Genomic DNA, 26,844 nt, shown 5'->3' on the forward strand with positions numbered 1-26,844 from the left:
GCCCTGCCCTGCCCTGCCCTGCCCTGCCCTGCCCTGCCCTGCCCTGCTCTGACAGACAGGATGAGGCAGTACTGAAGGCAGCAATAAAACTCTCTGGATACTCCTTCATCTCCAAGAATTTAAAAAACTTTTTTTTTTTTGCATTCTAAATTCTATTTGATCCACAAATGACATAAAAGGCTCTCTTCGGTGCAGGAGCTGAGTCAGGTGAAGCATTGTGAGCCGGCCAGGCACCTGCTCTGCGCTGGGCAGTGACCTCCACATGTGTTAGCATATCTCCTTGCCACAAGGTGAGAAGCCTGAAGAATGAGAAAGGAACTGGTGCATGAAGAAAGAGGAGGGGCCAGTGTGTCTGACATCAGAGAGAGGAGGGGCCAGTGTGCCTGACATCAGAGCCCTTGCTCTCACCTGCTCTTGTGACCCCCAAGGTCACTGAGCACCAAGACTTGAACCCAGGCCTCTTGGCTCCATCTCCTTACCCTCTACCTGCACACAGTGGGACAGGAAGACCTCCCAGAGGTAGATCAACTGAGGGAGAGATTGGTCTTATGAGACCAAGAATCAATCACCACTAGCACACATGGGTGATCCATATTGAGCAGGGAAGACACAAAAAGAACCTGCCTAGGTTCACTTTGATACAAGCAAAGAGCTGGGGAGGGATGGCTGTACCCTAAATTTTTTTCTCTTGTTAACTACTCACTAGTTTATAGGCTCAAGCACGCCAAGCCCACCATCTGGCATTTACTCTTTCAGAGTCTCCTTTGAAGAGCCCCACTGGAGGAGGCCCTAGCTGGCACTTGGCCTATGGGAGGTTTTGTGAGCTGGGGTTTGCTAAAATAAGGCAATGTTTCCTTGTATTTATTTAAGCATCCTATGACACGGGAATATATATTTCCTAAAATAAATAAAAGAATATCAGAATCCAGCAAATGTATTGCCCCAGTTCAGAACTTTGAATGTGTTCATGTGTGCTGGGCTCTCCAAGGACAGAGTTCCATGTGCACTGTCCCATCCTTCTTGATGTTAGCATTACTTTAACAAAGAGCCTCTACTAACATCATATGCCACAGAAATAAGGTGGAAAACATTGCTACAAGGCAATTCCTGGCTTTCTTGCTTCTTTGCTTCTTTGTTTGACACTGGGGTCTCACCATATAGCCTAGGCTGGCCTCAAAAAAACTTGAGATTCTCCTGTCACAGCCTTCTAAATGTTGGGATTGTAAATATGCTGGTTAGTTTTTTGTTTTTTTGTCAACTTAACACCAGGTAGAGTTGAACCTCTCCTGCCTCCAAAAAAAAAAAAAAAAGAAAGAAAGAGAGAAAGAAAGAAAGAAAGAAAGAAAGAAAGAAAGAAAGAAGCCCCTTTTTCCTCAAATTGCTTTTGGTTACCATCTTTATCACAGCACTGGAAGCTGAATTGGAATGATACATATCTGTGCCCTGTACCCAAACAATGTAAGGGTTAATATGTAGCTGATGAGAATTTTCTTAACTTCTTCCAAAGCTTTAGAAAGAAAAAGATCTTATGTGTGTGCCTTGATATTTTTTGTCTGTCTCTTTGTTGTATTTTTATGTATACATTTCCTGTGTACAGACATAAGCATATGGCCATGTCATGGTCATTTGTAATAAAAGAATACAAACATATGTGGAAATACTGTCTTTGAGTTCGACACACACTGAATCTTCTCAGCTACTAAGAAAACAAAGTCAAAAAAACAGCTCTGTAATGGCCAGGGGATGCAGCTCAGTCGGTAGAGTGCCTACTTAGGTTTCATCTATAGCACCTGGGCATACTAGAATATCCCTGTAATCTCAGCGCTTGAAAAGTGGAGGCAGAAGAATCAGACGTGCAAGAATATCCTTAGTAGCCGGGCGGTGGTGGCGCACGCCTTTAATCCCAGCACTCGGGAGGCAGAGGCAGGCGGATTTCTGAGTTCGAGGCCAGCCTGGTCTACAGAGTGAGTTCCAGGACAGCCCGGGCTATACAGAGAAACCCTGTCTCGAAAAACCAAAAAAAAAAAAAACCAAAAAAAAAAAAGAATATCCTTAGTAGTACATTGAATTTGAGGCTAGCCTGGGCTACATAAGACTCTGTTTCAAAATAATAATAATAGCCTTTTCATCTTAATAATGACATATCCTTGTTATGAAGGATACTTTTCCAATAAAAAACAGCTGGTAGAGGTCTGAAGAGATGGTTCAGAGGTTAAGAGCACTTACTGCTCTTCTCAACAACCTAAATTTGGTTTCAGCAACCACAATGGGTAGCTCACAACCTTCTGTAACTGCACCATCAGGAACTGATGCCCTCTTCTAGCTTCTAGATGCACATGTGGGACACATGCACAAAGGAACATACACATACGCCTAAATAAAAATGGGAAGAAGTTTTGGCTGAAATATTAGTGAAACACCTATATAAAAGCACTAGAGAAATACAAAGCAGACACCTAGGCTGAGTTCCTGCCACTCAGGGAATGTAGAGAGAGAGCCCTGCACTGGAAAACCTTCCTCCTCTAACCATGGCCCAATGGCTGAGGAACCAAGTAACCTATTGAACTTAAGAACAAACACTGGAGTTCAGAGCACACCAAGAACAAAGGGTCCTGGGAAATACGTCAGCTATATGTCAACATGAAAATTGAAACAAAAAAATAGAAATGCTGTAATGAATTTTTCAGACAGGAAGAAAAGTATTCCAGATGAAAGCGTGGAGAAGCAGAAAGCATGGGAAAACAGGAAGCATGGAAAAGTAGGAAGCATGGGAAACAGGAAGTGTAGACAAGTAGGAAGGATGGGGAGACAGAAAGTGTGGACAAGTAGGAAGCATGAGGAAACAGGAAGTGTGGAGAAACAGGAAACATGGGAAAACAGGAAATGTGAACAAGTAGGAAGCATGGGAAACAGAAAGTGTGGAGAAGCAGGAAGCATGGGGAAGCAGGAAGTGTGGACAAGTAGGAAGCATGGGAAAACAGGAAGTGTGGAGAAACAGGAAGCATGGGGAAACAGGAAGTGTGGAGAAGCAGGAAGCATGGGGAAACAGGAAGTGTGGAGAAACAGGAAGCAAGCATGGGGAAACAGGAAATGTGAACAAGTAGGAAGCATGGGAAAACAGGAAGTGTGGAGAAAAAGGAAGCATGGGGAAGCAGGAAGTGTGGACAAGTAGGAAGCATGGAGAAGCAGGAAACTTGAAACGACAGAAAGCTGAGAGAGCTTAGCTGTCTTTAGATGCCACATGGCCCCAGAAGTGATAAACACACTCCTAACAAGTCAGAAATGTACCTCATGAACCAGAAAAAGAATTCTGAGGGCTGGGTATGTAGTTTATGGGTAGAGCACTTGCCTAGCATGTACAAGGGCCTGGGTTCCGTCTCCAGTACCACAAAAGAAAGACCTTTTAAAAAGAATTCTGAAAGAATACACAACTAAGAAGCTAACAAAGGAGGAGAATAGAAAGCTAAAAAGCACCTAAATGATCCAAAAGTATACAAAAAATGAGGGAAAAAAGAATAAATGAATGAAACAGAAAACAAAAGTAGCCAGAGACTACTTAATTCCAATGCTCCAAGCCAGAAGCAAGCAGATCTCTGTGAGTTCAAGGCCAACCTGGTCTACAGAGCTAGTTCTGGGACAGCCAGTTCTACAAAGAAAACCCTGTCTCAAAAAAATATAAATAAATAAATAAATAAGAAAGAAAAATGAACTTGACTTGTTTATTTACTTACTTATTGTTTTATTTTGAAAAGAAGATTTAATCTGTAGCCCAGGATGACCTCAAATTCTAAGTGATTCTCCTGCCTCAATTTCTTGAGTGCTAGGATTAAAGGCATAAACCAAACCACCAAGGTTAACTTGATATATTTAAGTTAAAACATGTCCTAACTCATTAAATGTTCAAGTTAAAAGGAAGTTATCAGCGCTAATATTTGTAAAGCACAAGATGCAAGAGTCATATCCTAAATACAAATAAACAGATATATTGGAAATCAAAAGTTAGAAAAGGATACCACATACCACTAATAAGACATCTCCAGCGCAAATCCACTAATGTGTATGAGGCAGAGCAGAAGATAGGAAGCCTTACAATAGAGAGTGATGTTGTCATAGTGATGAAAGCATCATACCAGCAAGAAACATAATCATCATAAATCCATATAAACAAAATAGCATATATGACACAAAACTTGATAGATTCAAAAAATGACGAATCCACAGTTTTGGTTGTAGATCTTAATACTATTTGTCAGGTCCCAAAGAAACCCAGGACCAAGTGTGGTAGTTTGAACATGCTTAGCCCAGAGAGTGGCACTATTAGGAAGTGTGGCCTTCTGGAGTAGGTGTGGTCTTGATGGAGGAAGTGTGTCACTTTAGAGGTGGGCTTTGAGACCTTCCACCTAGCTGCCTGGAAGCTAATCTTTTCCTGTTCGCCTTCAGAACAATATGTAGTACTCTCAGCCCCTCCAGCCCCAGACTGTCTGGATCCTGCCATGCTTCCTGCCATAATGATCATAGACTGAGCCTCTGAACCTGTAAGCCAATCCCAATTAAATGTTGTCGTTTATAAGAGTTGCCTTGATAATGGTGTCTGTTCACAGCAATGGAACCCTAAGACAACAAGAGTTACTCAGTACCTGGGCTTCTCCCAGCATTTCACACCCTGTCACCAACCCTACACCTCTCCAGCCCAAGGCCCAGGCTTCTCTTTCCCCAGCTTCTCTTTCCTATGTAATCCAGCCATTTTGGCCAGGGCTCTGTAGCTTCTCCTATCTCGGCTGCTGGCTGGCTCCATCTAGGCTCTTGGTCCACAACTCCTCTCTTGCTCCCCTTGCCTTCTCTCCTCTTTTCTCTCCTCTCTTCCTTTCTCACTCTTCCCATCTCTGTCTTCTCATGGCCAGGTACAGACTGGACCCTTCCAGATACCTGTGGTTCTATCTCCCTCACATCGACAACCACAGCTTGGAGCAGTCATGTCCTCATTCTCATTGGCTCCTCACTCATAAGAAGATCAAGTAGACAAAAGTAAATCAATAAAGACTAATTATAAATAGAGGACAAACATGCTAGATAACCTGGATGAAGTGGACATGCTCTAAGGGAACATATGCCATGAAAACTGACTCAAGAAGAAACAGAAAAGATAGAGACTTATAACAAGTACAAGAATTAGATCGGAATCAGAAACCTCACAAGAAAGGCAAAGACCAGATAACTTCACTGATGAGTTTTAAAGACTATTTAAAGAGCAAATTAACCAATCCTAATTCATTCTGTAATGTGGGTCATACCAGTGCCTAGCAAAAGAAAACATCAGATAAGTAATTCTTTAGGATAAAGATGCAAAAATCCTCAACAAAATACTATCCATCAGCATCTTAAAGGGACTACATAGGTCCTACGAAGTGGCTCACCAGGTAAAGGCACTTGACCACCAGCCTGCCACCAAACCTAATGACCTGAGTTGAAATCCTAGGATCCACAGAATGGAAGGAGAGAACTGACTCCTGCAAGTTGTCCTCTGACCTCCACACATGCACTGTGTGCCCACTATCCCCTCCCAAGTAAATAAATGGAAAAAATATCCAACAAACTAGGAATAGAATGGACCATCTTTGAATGATGAAGCGTACTTACAAAAAGCCCACATCTGATATACTCAGTGAAAAAAAAAAAAAACCTGGAAGCTTTTCCCCTAAGATCAGAAACATTTCCATACAATATTATACTAAGAGTTCTAGTTAGCTGGATATGGTGACATATGCCTTTAATCCCTGCATTTGGAAGGCAGAGGTGGGAGGATTTCTATGAGTTAGAGGCCAGCCAGGTCTACATAGTGATTTCCAGGACAGCCAGGATTATGTAGAGGACCCTGTTTGGAAAAAAAAGTCTTAGCCAGAGTGATTAGGTAAGAAAAATAAATAAAAATCTAATTTTTTTAAAAAAAGGAAAGAGCGCTTTATCTCTAGTTGCAGATTCCATGATTTTATATGCAGAAAATGCTAAAGATGAAGAAAAATCATTAAAACTAATGATTAAATTAATCATTAAAACATTTATTGACATTGCAAAATATAAGATCAATGTATAAAAATCGGTTGTATTTCTTTTTTTCAAGATTTTTTAAAACACTGTGTTAGACGAGGTGTGGTAGTTCATTTGCATTAGATGCTAGGTAGTGCCTGTTTTCAATCCCAGCACTGGGAGATAGAGGCAGGCAGTGCTCAGTGATTTTGAGGACAGTCCAGTTCTAGGCAAGGCTACATAAACAGTGTACTTTTTTATCGTTTGAGAATTTCGTATATCCAAATAATATGTTTTGATCAAATCTACCCCATGCCCCATGCCCTCCCTCCAGCTGCTTCCCTATCCTCACCACCAATTCCCTCTCCCTGTTTCATGTGCTCTTTTCATAAATCCACTGAGTTCACTTCATTGCTGCATGCATGTGTTATTGGGTGTTGGGCCACACTGGAGCATGGGAAGCTTCTCAAGAGCTGTGTCTCTGAGGCAAACTGACTCTCCCCTACCCAGCAGCCATCAGTTGCTGACAGCTCCTTGGCTAAGGGTGAAATTTCTCGAGCCCCTCCTCATCCATGCTGGGCTTTTGGCTACCTCAATCATATGTAGTCATGCATGCTTATGCATGCAGTCACAGCTGCTGTGAGTTCTTATGCATAGCTGCCCTTTCTTGTCTAGAAAATACTATTTCAATGCACCTAGTACCTCTGGCTCTTACAGTCTTTATGTCCCCTCTTCTTTTGTAATCCCTGAGCCTAGAGGATATATTATTGATGACCAATTTAGAGCTAAGCACTCTACAATCTCGCATTCTCCTCACATTGACCATTTGTGGGTCTCTGCAAGAGTCACCATCTATAACAAAAAGAAGCTTCTCTGATGAGAGCTGGAAGATGATCTAATCCATGGAGATGAAAGTAAGTACTTAGAGAGTTTTAATACTATGTCCATGTGGCAGAATGATAGCAGTAGGTTCTCCTCTAGGGCCTATGACCTGCCTAGAAATTGATTCTTAGCATAGATAAAGGAACAAAGCATGAGTTCTGTCTTGTGGGGCAGGCCTTAAGTTCCAGCAGAAAGTGTAGGTTTTTTCCATAACCAACCAGGGGCTGGTTACTTCCGTAACGATGATGCGACTACTGTATCAGTAAGCCTGTCTTTCCAGGCCAGTTGGTAATGTAGTTTGCAGAGTTCACAGTTGGGTAAAACTGTTGATAACTAGTCTCCCCCTACAGTGTGCATACACCCTCCAGTGTTATGACACCGAGCCAACAGAGATAAAGCTTCCCGGTCAGGACTAACTTGATTTCTCCACATTCCGTGACTTAAGTATGTGTGTCTTCAGCAACAGGGGTCTACCATCAAATTCTAGTGTTTTGCAGGCCTATGGGTGGGGACCCTATGACCAACAACTTAAAAATAGGTAACCAATATCTGGCTTAAAAATTTATCTGAACTTAAAATTTTTAGATTACATTTAGTGTGTGTGTGTGTGTGTGTGTGTGTGTGTGTGTGTGTGCGCGCGCGCATGCGTGTGCCCCAGCATATACTGAAGATCAGAGGACAACTTGTAAGAGTTATACTCTCCCTTTTTCAGACTGGGTCATCAGGCACAGCAGCAGGCACCTTTACCTGCTGAGCTGCTTCAGTCAAACTCAATACTTTTTAACTTTAAAAAAAGTTTTAAATTTGTTATTTGTGTAAGTGCATGGTATATGGGGTGGGGGCTATCAGAGGGCAACTTTGCAGAGTTGTTTCTCTGCTTCCACCATTACATGGGTTCCAGGGATCAAACTAGGGTCTCCAAGCTTGTGCATCAAGAGGCCTCACCCACTGAGCCATCTTTTGGCTCAAGCTGTATTTGTGTACAGCAGTTGTGGACAATCAGAAACTGAAATGGCACCAATAAGAGTAAAACGAGTTGGAGAAATGGCTCAGCCAGTAAGGGGCTTGTCACACAAGTATGAAAATCTGAGTTCGATCCCTAGCACTCACATGAAAGCCAGCATGGCAATGTGTACCTATAATCCCAGCACTATGGGGTGACATAGACAGGAGAATCCCTAAAGGTTGCAGCCTAGCCTGTCTGAACCAGTGAGCTCCAAATTCAGTAAGAGATACTGTCTCAAAAAATAAGATGCAGAGTGACTGAAGAATGACACCCAATGTCCACTTCTGACCTCCATACACATGTGCGCACATGTACACACGCACTCATGCGCGTGCACACACACATTCACACACGTGCACACATGCACGAATAAAATAAACTAGGCACAGAAACTTGCTCCTAGAATTTCAGCACAAGGAAGGCAGAGACGGGAGGAACATGAGATCAAGGCCATCCCTGGCTACACACATTGACTTCAAAACCAGCCTGGGATACATGAGATCCGATCTGAAGAAAGTAAAAAATAAAAAAATAATCCAATGCTTAACAACAGACTTCAGCAAAGAAACTGGGGGTGGAGGCTCATATCTGTAATCCCAGCACCCAGGAAGCTAAGGCAGGAGGCTCACTGTGAGCTGGAGACACTCGGGCCTACATAGTGCGTTCCAGGTTCTGAGCTACAGCATGAGACTCTGGTCCAAAAAAAAAAAAAAATTCAACCAAAGAGATGAAAGGGTTGTATACTCAAAACTATACAAGAGTTCTAAAATGAATTAAGAAGGTATAAATCCACAAAAAGGCATCCTTTGTTCGTGGATTAGGACGATTTAGCATTGCTAAAATGCTAATTCTCCCCACCGACCTGGAATACCCAAGGTAATCTCCATCAAAATCTCTCTATCCCCCCTCTCTCTTCAGAAATGCAAAGGCCAATCCTTACATTTGTATGGGCTTGCAAGAGATCCCTCACTCAGTCTTGAGCAAAGAAGAACAGACTTCACCTATTAAACACTCCGAGAACTTACTAGAAAGCCACAGTAGGAAGCACTGGGCAATCACATGAGACCAGAGCTGCAAATGAATGGAAACTAATTAGAAGTCAGAAAGTAAACCTGTATTTTCTGTCTGAAATAAGATTCTATATATCCTGGGCTGGCTTCAAACACCCTATAGAGACAAAGGAGGCCTTGAACTTCTGATCCTCCTGCCCCTACCTTCTCAGTGATGGGATCATAGGAGTGTGTGACCACATACAGTTTTGTGTAATAGTGGGCATGGAACAGAGGGCCTCATGAAGGCCAGACGAGTGCTCTACCAGCTGAGCTCCCTAGCCTCAACCCTATCATTTACAACCAACCCATTTGTTGTTGTCTGCAATGTAGTACAGTGTACTGCAGTGTAACAGCCTCAAACTCTTTTTTTTTTTTTTTTTTTTTTGTTTTGGTTTTTCGAGACAAGGTTTCTCTGTATAGCCCGGGCTGTCCTGGAACTCACTCTGTAGACCAGGCTGGCCTTGAACTCAGAAATCCACCTGCCTCTGCCTCCCAAGTGCTGGGATTAAAGGCGTGCGCCACCACCGCCCGGCCAGCCTCAAACTCTTGTTTGGTGTGCCTCAACATCTTGAGTGTTGAGTGCTAGTACTTATATCACCACACTTACCAATCAACTAGATCTTAACAAGTCTGCCAAGACTGTTTAATAGGAGAACCCTCTTCTGCATAAATGGTACTGGGACTAGATGTTCAAATGCAAATGACTCAAGTTAAATCTGTACCTCACTGTGTGTTTCATTACTCAGAATAGAATTAAACCCTGAGCTGGGTTCGGTGGATGGGTGCTTGCCTAGTACACCTGAGGCCCTGAGTCCAATCTTCAGTGTGGAAGAAAACAAAAAAGGAAAACTCAAAACTGGATAGAGGAGCTAAGACTCTCAGAAGAAAATAGGGGTAAACCCTCATGGCCTTGGATCTGGTAATGGGTTTTTCTTTACGTTTGTTTGCTCGTTTGTTCCAGTCTTACATTGTAACCCTAGCTGACCTAGAACTCAATATGTAGATCTGACCTACACTGACCTCAAACTCCCAAAGATCCATCTGCCTCTGTCCCCTGTGTGCTGAAATTAAAGGTGTGAGCCTCCACAACACTGGTAACAGCTTCTGATTCATGATGCCCAAAACACTAAGTAAGAAAGAAAGACAGACAGACCAGAAAGAAAGAAAGAAAGAGAGAGAGAGAGAGAGAGAGAGAGAGAGAGAGAGAGAGAGAGAGAGGGGGAGAGAGAAAAAGAGGGAGGGAGGGAGGGAGGGAGGGAATCACACTCCATCACACTCCAGATTGACCTCTGCCCTCCTATACACACACACACACACACACACACAGAGAGAGAGAGAGAGAGAGAGAGAGGTACATGTACACACAAAGAGAGAAAAAGGATAAATTTAGATGTCATTCAAATTTTAAAAACTGTTCTACACCACAAGACTCTATCAAGAGAGAGAAAGAGAATAAATTAATAGCCAATAGGATGAGAGAAAACATTCGCAGGTCCCATGCCTGAAAAGGGTCTAGTAGCCTGACTACAGAAGGCCAACAGAACACAAAAACAGTCATTTAAACTGGACAAGAGAGACAGGTCTGGTGGTGCACACCCATCACCTGGCACTTTAAAAAGTTAGGTCAAGAGAGCTAAGAGTTTATGTCCAACCTATGCTATAGCATAAGAGTATAAATAAAATAAAGTGGGCAAACCTTGTTGCCAAACCTGCTGATCTTCCTTTGATCCCTCAGAGACCCACACAGAGGAAGAGGAGAACCAACTGCTACAAGTTGAACTCTGACCTCCACATGTGCACAACACACACAAGAAAATAAGTAGGTTTTTTTTAAGATAATTTTTTTAAAAATTGAGGTAAGTATAGTAGCCCACACCCCTAATCCTGATGCTTGGGAGGCAGAGACAGGCAGTTGGTAGCCCTCTAAGTTTGAATTCTAAGTTTGAATTCAGCCTGGTCTACACAGAAAGTTTGAGCCCAGCCTGGTCTACATAGCAAGTTCTAGGACAGCCAGGGCAACATAATGAAAGCCTATCTCAAACAGAAAATTTGAGAACATTTGTAGAAACTAGAACTTACACACAAATTTTCATAACTGCACATGCATATCCATATACATCCTATGTGGCATGTGCATGCAACGAGACACTCTTTATCCCCAAAACAAGAACATAAAGCGCTGACACATGCCACAACACAAAGCATCCTTAAGCACATTACGTCAGGTGAAATAAGCCAGACACAGAAGGTCAGATGCCGTATGATTGACTCCTCTCACACAAAGTGTCACAACAGACAGTTCATACAGGTGGGGAGCAGAGCCACATTACAGGGGCTGGGGAAGGCCAGGAGGAGCAACTGCTGGGCGGGGGTGGGGGGGGTTTGAGGCTTATTTTGAGAGCGATGAAAAATTCTGGACTGGGTCGGTAGTGCTGGATGCACACCCCTGGGAATGCACTCACTCAATGCCCCACATTACATGGTTTTAAGTGGTTAAAATAGTCAGGGCTCGCTGCTGTATTTTACCACAGTGAAGTTCACCAGTGAGTGTATACGAGATTCCCACAGCCTCACTGACATATGAGGACATTATGGTTACTCCAAGCCCACTTAAACCCTTCACTAACGTTCATCTCTCTCTGGGCCAAGGAGCAAGACTCACCAAGGTACAAAGAAAAGAAGACAAACCAATGAAGTTATTTGCTTTAACAAAATATTGAACGACAGCCAAGCAAAAAGACATGAACAGGGACGGGGACGCAGATGTGACTGAGAACCCTGCACGCCCCAGTCTCCTTCTCCCGACTCCCTTTCACCAGCAGGACCTCTCTTGGGCCCTGGGCCCTGGGCTCTCTTTCCCACAGTCTCTGTCCCCTAGCAGGAACAAGCCGCAACTAGTCTGACCACAGCCCCACCTCATGGCTGCGACCCTGGTTCTCTCAGGCTAGGATGGCCTTCTCCCTAAGCCCATGTCTTTGCTGTAGAGGCTGGCTGTGGTTAGGTGCTACCCAGCTGCTATCCAGAGAGCGAAACTTGGCCATCACTTTTGACCCAGGGCCTGTTCCTGACAGCCTGGCGTGGCCCTGAGGTAAGAGCAGTCCTAGCCTGCTTTATGGCTCACCTGGAAGGAAGTCTTAAAGCCAGACATCACATCCCTGCATCTGCCCCAGGGGTCTTCCACCCATTCACAGGCAGCCTCACTCCTGCGGCAGAGAATGACTCTCCTTTCAGCCTGTGCTCTGCTGGAACCCACCACCCTTCTCCTCTGCCTCTTCTTCCTGGCATCCAGCCCCCTAACCCCAGTCAGACCCAGGAGTTCAGACACACCTACAGGAAGTCTTCCTGCCTCCCACTCCTCTGCCAAGCCAGTCAGCCTCCTTCTCTGACTAGAACTCTCTAGGGGCTCCAGAAGAGATGACATTCCTAAGACCCCTATGGTCCACTTGCCTCTTATTGTCTCTGACAAAGAGCTGGAGGACAGGAGTAACTGAGTCCTCTGACAACTCGGTTACTGTGACCAGCAGGCCTTGGCAAAGTGCTCTCGGGGCTGTCTGCATTAAGACTCATAGGCAAGGGGCTGGAGAGATGGCTCGGTAGTTAAGAGCACTGACTGCTCTTCTAGAGGACCCAAGTTTAAGTCCCAACACCCACATGGTGACTCACAACTGTCTGTAACTCCAGCTCCAGGGGATCTGACACTCTCACAGACATGCAGGCAAAACACCAATGCATACACTTTTTAAAATACATAAATAAATCTTTTTTTTTAAAGGCTCAAAGACAGGGGAAATCACAAGATGGGAAAATAAATAGAAGCTTCATGAGTTAGGAGGTTTGTTGGAGGCCGTGCAGCCGTGCCATGGGCAAACACGGAGAACGCTAACCCAGGTTTCTCCCGACTGCTCACTGAGCCAACACTCGTTCAAGGGAGCTCAGTTAAGGGGCCATGCTGAGGCTCTCTCCACTGAGCGTGGGCACAGCATGGAGGGGTGACTTCCACACTCCTTTTCAAGTGGCTAAAGCTCACAGCTGTGAACAGAGGGAGCAATCCTGGGAAAGGCTGGCTTGTGAGGGTGCTGACTCCACTTCCGCTCACGGGGAATACACATCACAAATACACATGTCTTCTCTCCATCCCACACTCAGGCTGTGCCAAACTCATCACAGTCTGGCTCCCCCTGACCTCAGCCCTCCCCCAGGCAGTGCCCCACGTGCCCACAAGCCAAACCTTGGCTTCTCCTCCTCTCCCTCAGCCACTCCAGATGCCATCAGCCTCGAGGCTGTACCCACAGGTCGTCCATCACTCAAGTTTTAAGAGTAGCGATAGACAGCACTACTGTGTGGAGTTCCTATCATGAGTATGTGGAAGTATAGCTCACAGCAAAACCCTTATAGTTCACAGCCACTCCCAGTCCCTACCAAGTCACTGGAGGAAATCATCACTGCCCCAAGAAGATGCCGACCCTGAGACTCAGAGAGGGGCAGTGACTTGCCCAGGCTCACACAGCTACCCCATGAAGGCAAGAGTGGACGTGAAGCTTGTCTATCCCAGATTTGTCTTAGCACCCCATAGCTCCTGGAGCTTTCTGGTTTACTTAGAGCCAGACACACTGACCACTGCCACTGAGTCACTGAAACGTACCCACGTCCCAGGAGGGCTCTGACCTGCCCTGAGTGAGTGATGGCCAGAGAGCAGTGGGATGGGGCAGATGGTGTGGGAGGACACGGGGTGAAGGAGGAGGTCTAAGCATACAGCATGCACACTCTAACAGCAGAACTTACCACCTGAGGCAGGGAGGGCAGGAGAGCCCAGAGCCGTAGCCAACAGAGGAAGGAAGAAGGAATTAGTGAGCATGATAAGCCTGGAGGCAGCCTGGGGCCTGGACACCCACACATCCTTCCACTCACTGGCCTGACAGGACCGGAGGGGTGAGGAGGAGGCCCCCTAGGAGTAACCTGGCGTTTGGCAGCGACCGGTTGTCTGGAGCATGGCATCCCAGGAAGGCCACATCTGGGCTTTTAAAGGCGATATGGAAGAGCATGTAGCCTTTGGTGGAACAAGGCACAGACTACCACAGATCAGATGACCCTGCCCTGAGGGTGCATCTATTTGCCACTTCTTAAATTTCCAGTGCCTCAGCTGGGAGGTGGTGGTGCATGCCTTGATTCCCAGCACTTTCGAGGCAGAGCCAGACAGATCTCTGAATTCGGGGTCAGCCTGGTCTACAGAGCAAGTTCCAGTACAGCCAGGGCTACACAGAAAAACCATGTCTCAAAAATCAAAACAAAGAATTCTATGTGCCTCAACTGATCTCACTGTTCGTCTTAGGAGCCAGAACCCCAGCAGAGCTAGTGGAAAAAAACAGGACAGGATCAAATATAGAAAAAGCAAGGTGTCCACCTCCCAGGTCTGCTAAGGGAAAAAAAAAAAAAAAAAAAACTGGCACTGATCAGGAGTTTCAGCAAGAGAGCTGGCTACAGGGTTGGCCCTCAATGCCCAGGAGCCAGTGAGAGCATATGTCCCCTTGAAAGACCCCCGAACTCACATGTCCATGCAGGTCTGTGTTGAGCAGCATCAGGGCGCAGGTGAGCGTGTGGATCCCATCTAAATAGAATATGAAAGTATCCTCATTGTGAGAACCCACTCATTGCCACCCGGAGCCTCCCACCTGCCTCCCCATACAGCCAGGCCAGAAGCCATATAGACAAAGAAAGGTGGACATCTGCTCCTGAGCACTTCAGGGCCAGGCTTGGGTGATGCTCTAACCCAGATGTCTGCCTCTTGCAGACAAATTCACCTTGAACCTTAGACCGAGGAAAGGCTCTGGTCTTCAAGCTATGTCCCTACAGTAGCAATAAGGGATTCAGTCCATCAATTCCTAAGGTCCAGGTCCATCCATATGGCCATATCTCTGCCTCTGCAAGAGACCTGCGAGGAATATCCCCTCCCTGACAAAAAGTCTGGCCTGCGTCTAGATACAGGCATTGAGAATGGAATGACCATGAGCAAGACGTCTGGGCTCTCTTGTCCAGGAGGCCATCCCACAATCCCTGGGCATTTTATTTTTTTGGTTTTTGAGGCAGTGTCTCTCTCTGTAGCTAAGGCTGACCTCTAGATTTAAATCATCCTTCTGCCTTCATCCCACCAACCCCTGGAGTTTCAGGTATGAGGGTGCTATGGTGACACCTAATTGTATTCATTCCATCTTAATGGAGAACCTACAATTTGCCAGAGTATATGGCCCACCTGGGTCTGCCTGCTAGCAAGACAAATGTGGCAGCTGGGCCAGGGTAGGAGAAGACTACGTCTCAGCTAGTTGAGTCTCATGGGAGGTGATCAGGGAACACCGTACCTTCTGATGTGCTGTCGTCTGGGTTACACTGGCAGTACCGGCGAGAAAAGTGGGTAAGGACTCGTTCTCGTTCCTGTGTCTCCCCCATCAGTGGGAAGGCCTTCAGGAAGGTTCTAGAATGTAATCCAAGGTTGCTGAGTAAATCACAGAGTCCCTAATACAGTCTTCTGACTGAAATAGAAGACTTATTTCCCACACACAAACATATACATGAGTCTAGTTCCTGTACTAGGGTCTAAACACCCTCTGCAGGCCCAGGCAGAACCTTGGCCCTCCAAGATAGCCTCTGGAGTCTAAGACCTCAGGCAGGGATATGATGTTCACACCCAGTGCCTTCTGTGGGTCTCCAGGTTCTAAACAGCCATGCTTCACTCTAGTGACCTAACACATAAGGCCCTCAGCACAGCACCCACGATGATGATCCAGACCCACTGAACACTATCTTTCTGATCGACCTCATTTTGATGCAATCCAAAGGCTCAGCTCAAGATAGAGCTGCTTGGAGGAGAGCAATATAGATCCCCTACCAGTGCAGCACTACACTGCCTTAAGCCACAGGTGAAGCAACCAGACCCCAGTGCAGCACTACACTGCCTTAAGCCACAGGTGAAGCAACCAGGCCCCGTGATCTCAGGATGGAGAGAACAGGACAGAAGCAGGCTGACATGTGACAGCCACCTTTTACCCAGGTGTATCACAGACAAAACCTATGGACAAGAGGCAGTACGCAAGATCCTTCTGTGGGGCAAGAGAACACATCAGAGCCTTGAGGGACTGTAGGCACATGGCCACAGTTGCCAGACTCTGAAGATGCAAAGGTTTTGGAGCTGTGAATCCTAGAGGTGGAGGGATTTTTTTTTTTTTTTGAGGAGGGAGATGAGGACAGTTTACTGCAAGGAGGCAGTAAAGTGGGGATTCAGAACAGTTGCGGTGACATGGCCCCCATGCGAGGCCGAGGTCAGAGCCAACCCTGAGAGACGTCCCTCTTCACAGCTGCCTCTCCTCAGCCCAGCCCTGGCTGGGTTAGGACTGTGTCCCATGGCCCTTTCCAGTTGCCTTGTAAAGGACAAACTAAGAAAAACAATAGGTGCTGGGAAACCCAGAGGAAAAAACAGAAAACAGAAGCAGACACTGAGTCAAGGTTAGAGAGATGAGTTCAGATCCCCAAACCTGTAACTGGCAGGTGGGCACAGTGGCCGCCTGTGATCCCAGCAATCAGAAGGCAGGCATAGGGTGTTCCTGGAGCAAGCTGACTTGCCAGGCCAGGCATATTTGTGAGCCCTGGATTCATCTGAGCGACTCGACCTCAAACAATAGGGTGGAGAGCAACAAAGGAAGACTCCTGATATCAACCTCAGCCTCCACACATGCAAATATGTGCACATGCACAAACACACACATATACATGCACACAAGACACACAAAACAAACACACATGCACACACACACATGAAAACATGCTCGCACACATGCAAACATGCACACACACATATACATGCACACACAGGCAAACATGCACACAACATGCACCCACACAAACATGCAAACAAGTGTGTACACACATATACATGCACACACACATGCAAACATACACACATATGTACATGCACGCACAGGCACATAAACATATAGGCACACATGCAAACATGCACACAATACATGCACACACATCACACATACACACACATGCAAACACGCACATACACACACAGAGAAATACATCAAGAGTACACTAAAAAATATATATACACGATTCAAATGTGTTAGTGAAAAGATGGGGCATCCCACGGAGAACTGGAATCTATTTTAAAGTTTAAATGTGATGGAAATTCTAGAAATGTAAAATGTAACTGAGAATAAAAACTTAATGATGTTTCTTTGGGGGTATGTATGCATGTGTAGTATACATGCATGAGGGTATGTGTGCTTGAATTTGTGTAAGCACATGTCCATGCATGTGCGTGCATGTGCACACAGAGACCAGAGGTTGACATCGAGTGTCCTCCTCAATTGCTTTTTACTTTGTATAGTGAAGTGGAGTCTCTCATTTGAACCAAGAGAGCCAGCTTGCTTCGGGGTTACAGATACCATGCCCACCTAGCATTTACACAGATGCCGGGGGTCTGAACTGTGGTCCTCACACTTGCCGCTCTCTCAAGCCATCTCTCCAGTCCCTCAATAGTTTTTCTTGGCTTCGTTTATTTGCTACTGGACATGACAAAATGACAAGTACACTACAAGACAACAGAAAACATCTCAACCAAGACAGAGGAACCAAATAAAAACTGATTGCTAAAAAGTATTAAGAGACATCTGGGATCCAGCAAGTGGGGCTAGCATCTGTAGACATCACCCTTAGCTATGAGATACTGCCCTTCCCTCCTCAGGCCTGGCTGGGCATCTTTCTGATGACACTGTCTTCCATTCACCCATCCCTCCCATCCTGTTCCCAAGGCTCATGCCTGACCCTCCTGAGACCCAGACACTGAAATAACTGCAATAAAGTCCCCTTTACCATCAAAAGAGGTCAGATACACCCAGATGGTAGTGTCCATGCCTTTAATACCTGCACTCAAGAGGCAGAAACAGAAGGATGTCTGTGAGTTCGAGGCTAGCCTGGTCTACAGAGCAAGTTCTAGGACAGCCAGAGCTACACAGAGAAACCCTGCCTCAAAAAAACAAAACAAACAAACATTGGCCATGAGTATAAAGACCTATGGTGTCTGGCAACCAGGAAGTGCTCCATAAAGGCAAACCATTGGCCTCCTTCTCCGTCCAGGAGAGCTGTGACTATACCTGAATCCCTCATCACCCACCACATTAGCTGGCAATCACTGAGTTTCTGGACAACAGCTACCCATAGTGTCTCCCCACAGCTTGACCAGAGGGGTCAAGACTTGCAAAAGACTGTATAAAAAGTCAAAATAGACTTGCTAGAATATAGATATTGTAGTGTATATTGCAAAAATAGATAGCTAGAATGACAAGCCAGACGTGCTGCTCCAACACCTGTGGACACTGTCCAGCCCAGCCCCACTGACCTGAGAGCTCTGTCCAAAGTGAGGCCTGAGAAGTCGAAGAAACTGAGGTACTCCCCAGCAACCAGCCGGCTGAACTCATTGCTGCCAAGACAGTACAATGGGATGTCAGTCAGAGGCAGGCCCCAAGTCCCAGGACATCAGGTACTGGGGAAGTGGGCCCCAGAGTCCCCTTAACCACCACCCACATCTACCCAGACCCTGGGTTGCCTTCTTCTGTTCCCTCAGCTCAGAGAGATCATCCTTGGTCTGTGGTGTCAAGATATGATGTCTCAGCTAGCTCAGTCAGAGCCTGTTCAGGGAAGGGAGCAAGGTGGGCTGATGCAAGTGTTCCCAGCAAAGGAGATGACAAAATGTAAATCAAGCCACCAGGAGGGCAACAGAGGTGAGGCAGAAGCCCAGCCCCAGATCACAGTAAGGATCAGGGCATGGCTGCGGAGTTTAAAGCTAACGCCATACCTACAGAGTGGAGACTCGCAAAGAATGGGTCCAGAAAAGGGGGGGTTAAGATGAGAACATTCAGGATTCTGAGGTCACCAGAAAGAAAATGACTGAGAAGGTGCTGTCAGGATGAGGACAGAGCTGGCTGAATCCCTGTGACGGTAACCTTATAAGAGACAGCATGGTGTTTTGAGATCTGAGCCCTTGTGAGAATCAGGTGTAGGGAGCTTGGTGTGGCAATGTGTACCTGTCACTTCAGCACTGTGAGGTAGAAGGACTGAGAGCCTGAGACCAGCCTGCCTGTATGAGACCCTGTCTCAAACATAAGTAAACGTTTTAAACGTACAGATGGGCTGAGGATGTAGCTCAGAGTGTTTGCCTACCAAGCACAAAGTCCTGGATTCAATCCCCAGCATGGTAGTATCCGAGTTCAAGGTCATATTGAGCTTGAGGGCAGACTGTGTTGAATCGATGACTCTGTGGGTAAGAGCACTCACTGCTCTCCCAGAGGCTTGAGTTTGGTTCCCAGAACCTATGTTAGGTATCTCACAACTGCCTGCAATCCAGCTACTCTCTGTCGCCCTCTTCTGGCTTCTTCGGGCATCTGCACATATATTGTCTAGAATCACACAACACACACATCCATACACAGAAATATAAATATTTTCTTCTAATGTGAAAGCCCAGGGCAGAGCTCTGAAAGCAGCCCCATTAAGGATCTGGACCAAGGATGGAGCTAGTGAACAGGACCTGTGACAGCAGAGGGCAGGTCTGTGCCCTCCTGGAAGGATAGGTTTTATGAAGCTTTAAAAAAATGATGATAACAACAATAATGATAAGCCTCACAGTTTCCTTCCCGTTGGTAGGACCACGGGAACTAGAAGGATATGTAACCACATACACATCCAACATGTGGAGAATGCTTTGGGGAAAGTGGCTGTTTCTTCGATATATGGCACTTTAAAAGAGAGGGTCCCTGAGAAGATGGTCTCAGGGTTTAAATGCTTGCATAGAGATCTGAGTTTTGATCCCTAACACCTACATAAAAAGCCAGGTGTGGTGGTGTAGACATGCAGTCTCATCACTGAGAAGGCAGAGACAGGAGGACCGCAGCAGCTTGCTGGCCAGGCAGCCTAGCTAGACAGTGAGCTCCAGATTCCGTGGGAGAGCCTGATTCAAGACGTAGTGATAGAGTAAGACGAGCAAGATTAACCTCTGGCTTCCACATGTGTATGCACACATGCATGCAGATGTACACGCGTGCACCACACAGATGCACGCATGCATGCAGAAGTACACACATGCACCACACCGAGAGTGACTAGGGAGACCAGGAGGACCAAGGGGAAATGAAAGAGAGAGGTTGTCTATTGAATGGCACTTATGAAACAGAGGGCCAGGGACATCGTGTGAAGAGTATTCCAGACCTGATCGCAACACTTGTTTTCTTCTTTTTCTTTTTGTACCTTCCTCCTCTTCTTCTCCCTCCTCCTCCTTCTCTTCCTCCTCCTTCTTTTCTTCTTCCTCCTCCTCTTCATCCTCTTCCTCCTCTTCTGCTTTCTCCTTCTTCCTTCTTTCTTCTTCTTCTTCTTCTTCTTCTTCTTCTTCTTCTTCTTCTTCTTCTTCTCCTTCTCCTTCTCCTTCTCCTTCTTCTCCTCCTCCTCCTCCTCCTCTTCCTTCTCCTCCTTCTCCTCTTCCTCCTCCTCCTCCTCCTCCTTCTTCTCCTTCTCCTTCTCCTCTCCCTCCTCTTCCTCCTCCTCCTCTTTCTTCTTTGTCTTCTTCTTCTATTGGCAGAGGTATGGAGGATTGACCCCAGAACCTCACACACATAAGGCAAGTGCACTACACTGAGCTACAGCCAGGTCCTATTTTTATTTTATATATCTCTGAGTCTAAGTTTCCCAGAGTATTCTTGAACTCACTGTAGACCAGGCAAGCCTTGAGCTCGTGACCCTTTTGCCTCAGGCTCCCAGTAGCTGGGATAGCATGTCTGCAATATCAGGCCTGACCAAATCAATGTTTTATAGAGACTCAGAGAAAGGAAAAAACACCAAATGAGAGAGGTAATGAGGAATTTTTGTTAATATGGTTAAATGTTAAAATGGAACTACATAAAAATTCTTACCAGCTAGAGATAGGCTAAAGCACTATGAGTTAAATAATAACGTGTCTGAATATATTTCCAACTAATAGGGGGAGAAGCTGAGGTGTGGTGGGAGAGCATCGAAGCTAAGGTCTAGATGTGGTGATGTACACCTTTAAAGCCAGCATCTGGAAAGTAACCAGCTTGGGCTGCATAGTGATACCTCAGAACACCTGGAAGCTGCATAATGAGTATGAAAAGTTTGATGTTTATCTGGTGTGTGTGTGTGTACGTGTGCGTGTATGTGTGTGTGTAAGGTTCATAACGAAAACTTGAAATAGAAAGGAGTGGCCAGTATGTCAGTGCTACTGAAGAAAGCATGTGTAGAGAAGTTTCTAAAGGAGAAACAGTAAAATAAGAACCCATCTAGAGGAAATAAGAAAAGAAAGGACGGGTACACAAGCGACCCAGGGCAGAAAACCTGAGAGCGGGAAAGAGAAATTGGGAATTTCCTCCCCACGGCCCCAACACTCCGATTTTGGGATGGGAGGGATGAGCTACAGCAATTACTGGAAGAGCCTGCAGAGGGCACCATGGAAACATGGCAAGAACCCATCCTCCTAAGGTCGGGAGGCTGTTTTCAAGTTCCACCTACCCAGAGATGTTCAGCTTGCCGGAGGAGTCTATGGGTTGTGATTTTTAGGAAGGGCTCCTGGGAACCCACTGTCCAAGATACAAGGTCGGGTCAAAAGGTGTAGGAAGGTCTCCTAGACCTAAAGCCCTCATCTCAGCCTGACCCAGGGCTGATCTGTCTCCCTTAGCTTTGTGAGCGGCATGGGAAACTGGCCGGCTCTGCCCACCTCTAAGCCTTCCTGGGACAGTGGAGTCCCTGTGAACAGAAGGGCCAATGTGGGGGCCACACTATGCTCAAACATACTCAGAATATGTCATCCTCATCTCTCACATACACACTCCAGGTCACCAGCGCTCACCAGAACTGCTACATGGCTAGTGTCCTTTGCATGCAATCTGAAGGTTATGCCTGTGCTTTCAGGTGTGCGGTCCTTTCAGCTGGTCACAATAGACAGGTGTGATGAAGCTAGACACATTTTTTGACCTCCAGGATCCAGACATTTACCCCAAATCCCTCACAGGTCCTCCTCTCCACGTAGCCCCACTGGGTGGAACTCCAGTTCAGTTGTGTTGTTCCGTCCTCTCTACTGTCATTCATATATAGCCACATCCCCCATCCTGCTCCAGCCCTGAGGGGCCACCTGACAGCAACCACCTTCGCCCAAGTAGCCCAGAAAGGAAACAGATTTAGGGCAAGGTCAAGAATGAGGACAGTGACAGGAAGTGTCCTTGAAGGCCTGGTGGGAGCTCCTGGCACCAGTCACCCATGAAAGAAGTCACTGACACCCCTTTCCTGCTGAGGAAGGCATAGATAGGATCTTCTTTGCCTGGGACAGAAGCTGGGGAGACGCACTCACTTTTTGCCCAACTGCCGGGCTACATCACAGCGCTGGAAGCCTTCGAGGTGGTAGAGGCGTCGGGCCAGTCTGCGAGCGGCTTCGCTGACCCCCTGGCACCCATTGGCCAGTGGATCTGTGCCACCAGGCTCCAGCCCCTCAGAGCTGCTCAGCTCTGAGTCCGAGTCTGACAGACCATCCTTAAGGCTTGTGTCACTGCAAATGAAAAAGAGGGAGTCAAACACCCTGTGTGTGGCTAGAAGAGACCCCAGGTCTCCGAAAATCCATTATGAGCCCAGAGCAGGGAAACAGGCTCCACTGCAGGGGAGTGTCGAGCCAGACCTCCAGAAAGTGGCTCAGATGGAATCAGGCATGGCCGTGCATAGCCCAGAAATATGGCCCACTTTGAGCTAGTAAGATGGAACAGCTAACTGGAAAATCTGCAGAGTATAGACAGGATGGCCCTGGGGCGGGGGGCTTGTGGATCCTGGACACTGTCATCCAGAAAGCTTTGCCTGTTCTGCCTCTCAGTTTCCTTACTCACTCATGGCTCCCCAGATCCCAGCCCAGCCCCTCCCCCACTCCACTCCCGCCTTACCTGGCAGAGTTCAGCAGCTTGTCCGTGTCCTCATCGTCCTCATCGTCCCCCCCTGAGCCCCCAGGCCCATCTTCATGGAACCCATTGGGCACTGATGTGACAGACAGATGGCTCAAGACATTCTCTGAGCGGCTGCTAGAGATGGACCGCCGCAGGGGACTGCCCAGCTCCCCATCACCACCACCAGTTGCCCCCAGATCCCCTTCAGGCCCTATGTCCCCAATGCCCAGCCCAGCCCCAGGCTCAGGGCTGTCTCGAGCCCGCTGCTGGATGAGAGGTGTAAGGGGGGCCTCAAAGCTGACACAGCTGTCACTCTCATCAGTGAGACTCAGCACGTCTAATGAGTCCAGGCTGCTATACTGGGTGCCCCTCAGTAGCTCCGACTCCAGAATCTTCTCAAAAGTGGCACTGAAGCCATCCCGCACATCTGGTTCGCCAGGACAATCCAGCCTATAGAATGCAAGGGCATAGTCAGCATCCTACTTAGATGTCCCCAACACTAAGGCTAGCTACCACACCACCAGTCTCTAGCTAGGAGCTGAACACACATACATATGCCCCATGAAAACTCATATACTCCTGTGCATGCACTAATTAAATATATTGGCTGGACACATACAGATAAACACACATGCACACACACACCATGCATGAGCCTCCTGCATTCTCACATACTTCCTGTGCAAATTCCAATAAGCAGATTAGGCACATATACATGCACACACACGTATGCCCCCATACATATTCACACACCCCTGTGCATATATCAATGTAAAGGCAGGACACACACACACGTATCCCCATACATATTCACACACCCCTCTGTACTTGCCCATTCAGGAGAGGCAGGCCTACAGCTACCCTCTTGAAGACTTCTGTATATGTTCTTCCCACCCTCCCTGGCCTTTAGACACCTCCCTACCCAACCCCTTCTCCTTGACCCGTGGTATCCATGACTGATCTGTCTACCTTCTGCTGAGAAACAGACTGTAACTCCGCTGAGTAGGATAGACACATAGTTCCTGATACAACTTACGAAATCTCAGGAAACTTTCCTGGGAAGGGCAAGAACACAAATCTTGCCCACTTGGGGCCAAATTGGGGGAAATGGGCGAGATAACCCACCTGTCACATCTAGATATTTTGAATGGACTCAACGCTCTCATGTTAACTGGTAGAGATGGACTCCAGTCCATCATAGAGACTGCTCATTGTGGTTTGTGGGGGCCAAGGGCTGGGGGTACAGCAAGCCTACTTGCTGAATTCCCCTGTAGGGCTCTGGTGTTAACACTCAGAAGCTGAAAATGGGGACAGGAAACCTCAGACTTTTAGAGAGACTAAGGGGCTGGCCCCAGGTTATATTATCAAAGAGCTAGAAATATGTGAATCCCTGTCCCAGGATACCCACTCACCCCAGCTGAGGGTCCTCGGCATCTGGACAAGGACTCCTAGGGGCATCCTCCTCCTCTGCTGGTCCACTACTCCAGGGCCTGGATTCTATAGAATCTTCCAGAATGTTACCATCTTGTCCCAAAGCCAAGCCATTGGTCAAAGAGAGGCTAAGGCCAGACAGGGCAACATCTGGGTCTCTCGTAGGCTCCATGGTGCCCACTAAGGTGCCCGTCTTCCCACTTTCTGGACCGCTAATGTGGCTGCTCAGGCCTTCACTGGCTGCTGTTCCATTCTGGACCCCAGGCTTTTCTTCGGGCTCCAGGCTGTGGTCTTGGGTAGCACCCCCTTCCTTGTGCTGCTCACATGGGAGCTTTTCTTCATCCATGGCAGTCACTGTTTCCACCCGTCCCTGCCAGCCCCTAGGGCTGCTTGACAGACGAGGGAGAGAGAAAGACAGAGTCAGTCGGACAGAGCAAGAGTCAAAAGGCCCAAAGTCCTATGAAACCAGTACAGGTGCAGCTTGTCAGGGGCAGGGGAATGGCCGTGATTATATCTTTAGTAACATTCAGTTGGAGAACGGGCTCAGGCTGTGATACTCTCACTTCAGCCCCTGTCAGCTGTCCTCTAGCTCCTGGTTTGGCCCTTGTACCCTAGTTCCTGCCTTCCTTATTACTTCTTAGGTCTCTGTTCTATCCTTCAGAATTCACAAAAGTCCTTTGAGGAAGATCCAGGTAGTGAGGAACTGGGCAAGTGTCCAGCAGCTCTTGAAGGCTCCTCTGTATTCCTACTAGTAAATGGAGACAAAACCCAGGCTGGTCTTGGCTGGCCATGTACCTCTCCACACGTTCTCCGCCTGGTCTGCACAGGAGAGAGGAACCCGAATTTGTAACTAGCAGAGGGAACTGACCCAGGAGTTGCTTTTAAAGGGGTCTCTAAGAGAGAAATCAAGGAAGTTAACCTAAGTGCAGCTTGATTCCAGGGATGCCAGAGGAAAGCCTGGAGACAGCCATCAGCCACAGGGGGGCCCAGCGTGAGCCGCTGTCCAGGGTGCTGGGCGGGTGTGTTGCTGCACAAACTAAGGCTGCCCCTGCAACGCAAGTATCTGTCAATGCCATAAAGAAGAAGGGGTCCAGGGCTCCCTTCTTCATGAGGGCCCTCACAGAGGTCCACCCAGTCTCAAGGAAGAACTCAAGAAAGACCTCTAAGAAGCACGCTGGGGAAATAAAAGCAGGAGGAGTCACACTGGGCTCTGGCGAGTCTCCAGGCTTCCTGCCCAAATCATCCTGGCTAGGAAGGCAGAAGACAAGTGCAATGGGCTGTGGCCTTATTCATCCATTCTTTCCTCTCTGCCCCAGCCCCTTGTAGTCTAGGCTACCCTCCCTAGTGACCTCTGGCAAGGACACAAGCCAGCCCTGCCCCCCAATACCCTAGAACTGCAGAGAGACAGATGCCTGGGCTTTTCCTCTGTTTCTGAGTTGAGTTACTTCCTTGCTCCACTATGTGAGCTGAGGTGGCCTCCAACACCCTACTTCCTCATAGATATAGCTGGGTTCAGGAGAGGCTGGAGTAGGAAGAGGAGGAGGAGGAGGAGAGAGAGAGAGAGAGAGAGAGAGAGAGAGAGAGAGAGAGAGAGAGAGACAGCTCAGCTTTCTGGGATCCAGCAGAACAAGCTGGAGAGTGGAGATGAGGACATGAACCCCTGTACCTGCCAGGCATGCCCCAGGCCACCGACTTAGATACACAGGAAACACACTTAAATTCCAGGACGACTTTGCACCTATGTGAGCCCAGAAAGGAAAGTAGGTTCTGCTCTCTGGAGACTCCTGAACCTTTAACTAAAGCTACTATATACCTGTTAAAATCATTTAACCCTGTGTGTTCAAACACTGAGTAGAAGATGGCTGGAAAGAAAGATCTGTAGCCCAGCCCAGTCCATCATTACTACCTAGAATTTTGTTTATTGTTTGTTTGTTTTCTTTTTTGAGACAGGGTCTCTCTACATAGACTACCTAGAGTTCTAACAACCTCACTAAATTCAGATTTTATACACACACACACACACACACACACACACACAGAGAGAGAGAGAGAGAGAGAGAGAGAGAGAGAGAGAGAGAGAGAGCCCACAGATTTAAAACATCTTCAAGCTAAGGTCTAAGCTAGCAGGCCCTGATGCTGGGACACCAGGAACCCTCAGGGCTTAGCACTGAGTACGGGAGCCTTTCTGGTCTGCCCTACATCCCTGCTGCTGCCGTTACTATTTCTAATGGTTCCCTCAGTGGCACACCCAAAAGAAGGCAGGAGGTCATGTCCTCAACTGAAACCCCAAGGGGAATCTAGAAAGGAAGAGAGGGAGTGGGGACTTGCAGCCTGCTGCCTGAATTCTAATCCTCCAGCTACCTCACTACCACAGGCCAATAGGGACTCGGACCCACAGAACTTGAGCCCCCTATCCTGCCAGGATATCTCAAGCTCCTGTGCCCAAGCACAGAAGTGGAACCTGGCA

General features: G+C 47.1%; 1 protein-coding gene across 2 annotated transcripts in view; it reads right to left on the reverse strand.

Moving 5' to 3' along the window:
- Psd2 (pleckstrin and Sec7 domain containing 2) overlaps positions 1–26,844 on the reverse strand; it is a 50,498-nt gene that overhangs the window by 12,061 nt on the left and 11,593 nt on the right. The window contains exons 2-7 of one of the 2 annotated variants that reach the window (XM_028762744.1): positions 24,359–24,763; positions 22,947–23,396; positions 22,370–22,564; positions 18,359–18,439; positions 15,318–15,430; positions 14,511–14,569 (exon numbers count right to left, since the gene is read on the reverse strand). In XM_028762744.1, the coding sequence (XP_028618577.1) occupies positions 14,511–14,569; positions 15,318–15,430; positions 18,359–18,439; positions 22,370–22,564; positions 22,947–23,396; positions 24,359–24,723 (1,263 nt within the window). In that variant the 5' untranslated portion in view covers positions 24,724–24,763. Of the gene's footprint in view, positions 1–14,510; positions 14,570–15,317; positions 15,431–18,358; positions 18,440–22,369; positions 22,565–22,946; positions 23,397–24,358; positions 24,767–26,844 lie in introns of both variants that reach the window. The other variant, XM_028762745.1, reaches the window with a different exon arrangement.

This window comes from Grammomys surdaster, unplaced genomic scaffold, assembly GCF_004785775.1.
Source record: "Grammomys surdaster isolate TR1022 unplaced genomic scaffold, NIH_TR_1.0 135, whole genome shotgun sequence".
Taxonomy (NCBI): Eukaryota; Metazoa; Chordata; class Mammalia; order Rodentia; family Muridae; genus Grammomys; species Grammomys surdaster.